This window comes from Cucumis sativus, chromosome 3 (genome assembly GCF_000004075.3).
Source record: "Cucumis sativus cultivar 9930 chromosome 3, Cucumber_9930_V3, whole genome shotgun sequence".
Lineage (NCBI taxonomy): Eukaryota > Viridiplantae > Streptophyta > Magnoliopsida > Cucurbitales > Cucurbitaceae > Cucumis > Cucumis sativus.
This window is the reverse complement of record NC_026657.2, coordinates 754,437-757,880: the sequence shown is the minus strand read 5'-3', so window position 1 is coordinate 757,880 and position 3,444 is coordinate 754,437. Positions and strand designations below refer to the sequence as shown.

Below are 3,444 nucleotides of genomic sequence, written 5' to 3'. Positions count from 1 at the left end.
TGAAAGTTTTGGTGCATGCATACCTATATGTACCTATGGCACATGCTAAGTAGGGACCTCCCCAGTCCCCACCCTTAATTTTCCTCACCAACAGCGACTTATCAGTTTCTCAAACTAATTCTCTAATTCAAAAGCCGCATCTTAAGCACTGACTTCTGCCCATCCCAACTTTGACGCATATCATAGGCCATGTTTTTGGATTTGCCGCCTCAGCACCTAAGTGTTCGGGGGTAAGGTTTCGAATTTCACACTAAATTAAACTTAAAGTCGAATTCTATTTTCTCTCTCTTTTCTCCTTTTTCTTGGTATACTTTTGGACTTTTAAGAATCAATAGGATTACATATCGTATATACTAAGGAAAAGTACGTAGCCTAGAATTAAACCTATTCGATTTTTTTTTAAGTTTCAGCCACCTCCCTTGCTCTCTCAAAACACTTTAACGTCCTCCATTCCTCTATTCGTCATGCTACTACCCTCGCAGTTACAATGCAACGGTGTCATAAAACAATGAACACCATTGCACAATTCCCTCTATACATTATTCTCTTTTTCTAGTTTTTGATCCTCCAACTACCGAACCAAGTGGACAAAATCGATTGATTAGGACCAATTTTGGTTAAATAATATTTTATTGGCTTAAAACCGAACTACCCTAATTCTAGGAATGATATAATATTTTTGTTCCGATTTCAATTACTTTCATGTGGTATATTCAAAAGTATGCATAAGAAGAAGAAAAAAAAGGATGATATATGGTTATTATTTATTTAAACCCGTATAATCAAACCATATTATAAAAGTTCATAAACCAACCCAATCCATATTGATTGATTGAATTGTTGAGATTAGGGTTGAGGCTTACCCGTTAAATTGGAGACGATGATTTCAGAAGTAGACCATAGACGTTCAGCTAAGTGCGCTGATTTGGTATTGGATTCACAGCTTCCTTGTTCATTGCAATCCGCAAAATATTTTCCATTCACATTTTCCACTTTCCGATGCGTGGCTACGTAACAGCTTGTAGCTGCACTTTGAGGAATTGTCTTCAACAACTTTGATTTGGACGCCATAAAGAAAATCAAATCTGTATTCTCATTCAAAATTAATCATTCTTATATGCGATTTAGATTGTTTGATTTAATTTCCATGTAGAAGAAGGTTTAATTTGATGGTCGGTAATATACCTTTTATGAAGCCTTCACGATCTCTGTTCAAATTTGTTCTCACAACTCCCGGATGAACACAGTTTACCGTAACATTTGCCTTCATTTCCTGTGTTCGATTATGTCAGCATTCAACCCGGATGTGAAATCGTTTCATGAAAATCGCAATGATTGTGATCTATGGAAGAAAACCTGGAGTCTATGAGCTAGTTGTACTGTGTGCAAGAGATTTGCGAGCTTGGAGAACGCATATGCGCGTGTCGCATCGTACTCTCTGCTTTGAATGATTATCAGAATCACTATGATCGGAGCGCCATTAATGCATAAGGAAAGCAGAATTAATCGTACCTGTACTTGTTGTTGTTCCGGCTTATCTGGCTGAGATATTCGAATACGTCGCCGGAAAACCAGCTGTGGATGTTGGACGTCACATTCACTATTCGGCCTTGGATTCCCGTCGATTCGGCCGTTTCTATCATCTTGTTCAACAGAAGTTTCGTCAAGAGAAAATGACCTGCATTATTGATTTGATCGATTCGATCAGTTATGGTGAAAAGCGGCCTAGCTCATGATTAAAGGAGATGATCAGAATAAATTTGTTCTGTTTGTAATGTTCTTGCCTAGATAATTAGTAGCAAAGGTCATTTCTATTCCGTCTTCCGAAATCGCATGTTCGTAACAGAACCTGCCTGCGTTGTTTCTGGAAATTAGAAACGCCGAAACTGAGTTTGAGTTAATTTCTTCGATCAAATTTAACGTCGTTTGTCATTCAATTCAATAACGCAGAGTGAAACTAGCAATGTTTTTAGATGAATTACATGAGGAGATTAAGAGGCAAATTTAATGACTCGAATTCGGAGACGAAGTTCATGACGGAATTCAGAGAGCTAAGATCGAGAACCATCACCGTGATTCGTGAATGATCGAAACATTCCAATTCCGATACTATTCTCGCTTTCGCTTCTTCTGCTGCTTTTAGATTCCGAGCCGGAATGACGATCCTTGCGCCGCCCTTAGCTAAGACTCTCGCCGTCTCCTCTCCAATTCCCGACGTCGCTCCTGCGCCAGAATTTGTTAGCGAAGATTATAGAATCAGAAAATCAAAATCAAAATTCGGAGTTGATCATAGATAAAAGAACCTGTGACTATGGCAGTGATGGAGTTGAGATGAGTAGACGATTGAGTGACTTCTTCAGCGGTGGATTTGGAGCCGTAGCCGCTTGCTCCGGCGGAACCGACGAGGTACTTGAGCATTTCAAGCATGGAAATGGGAAGAGGCAGAGAGTTTTAGGAGACGTTATGAGTTTTTTGGTTTGGGGAATAAAATATAATTTTATTGTTATTATTATTATTATTATTATTATTGATAAGGAAAAAATTGTAATCTATTTGTAGGGGAAAATAAAAGGGAATAAATGTAGAAATTGAAATGAAACAAATCCACCCTGTAAAGTGTAAAACGAAACTTAGTTTTTTCTGTTTTGGTGTTTGCTATATTTGTAATTAAATCTACCTTTATATGAAAAATACTTAGAAGATAATAATGTATTATTTTAAAATTTTCTTTTCATACACTCTCTTTTTAACGTATACGCTTTACTCCATTATTTTTATTTATTTACACCAACATTTTCAAATAAATAAATTATTATGGATAGGAAAAGATTAAAACTATTTACAAAATATAACTAAAATATTTAATAAGTTGGATGTATTATTTTTATTAATGCCTATTTTTAAATCAAAATACTCATCGATATCTATATTTTGATTCATTATGTTATATTTTGGTTCATTATACCAAAATATCTATATCGATATATATCATAGATAGAATCTGAAATTTTGCTATATTTTATAAATATTTTCAACATTTATAAAACTTGTACTCAAATACAAAATTGAAATATATTAAAATAGGAAGCCAATCAAACTCTTTATAGGTCACAACAAAATTTTCTACCTTACAATTCGCATAGAGTCTATCGTTAGTAGAAACTGGTACAAGTTTATCACACACTGATAGATACAACATAAGTCTATTATTGAATATAATATAAGTTTATCATTAACAGACATGTAGATATAAATTTATCAGTATGATTTTTTTTTTTTTGTATTGATTAAAAGTTTTCTAATATTTGATAGTTTTACTAGGTAATTAATGATATTGGCCTTGTATGCCAAGTACTAACTAAGCATGCATTAATATATGGTTGTTGTTACGTGTGTCCCACGTCTACCAACTAACAAAATAGGAAAGTAATTTAACCTCTATAT

General features: G+C 34.6%; 1 protein-coding gene across 2 annotated transcripts; it reads right to left on the bottom strand.

The window, feature by feature from the left end:
* Positions 1 to 733: 733 nt before the first annotated feature.
* Positions 734 to 2,519, bottom strand: LOC101209877 (short-chain dehydrogenase TIC 32 A, chloroplastic). 2 transcript variants are annotated; one of them, XM_031882035.1, is made up of 7 exons: positions 2,304 to 2,519; positions 1,983 to 2,223; positions 1,785 to 1,864; positions 1,513 to 1,678; positions 1,357 to 1,438; positions 1,186 to 1,273; positions 734 to 1,025 (listed from the first exon to the last, which is right to left on the bottom strand). In XM_031882035.1, exons 1-7 carry the CDS (start codon positions 2,425 to 2,427, stop codon positions 847 to 849), a joined length of 960 nt encoding a protein of 319 aa, XP_031737895.1. In that variant the 5' UTR covers positions 2,428 to 2,519; the 3' UTR covers positions 734 to 846. The 2 variants fall into 2 exon arrangements, with proteins under 2 accessions (XP_031737895.1, XP_011650304.1); XM_011652002.2 differs by having other exon boundaries at positions 734 to 1,085; positions 2,304 to 2,517.
* Between the last annotated feature and the right edge of the window lie 925 nt (positions 2,520 to 3,444).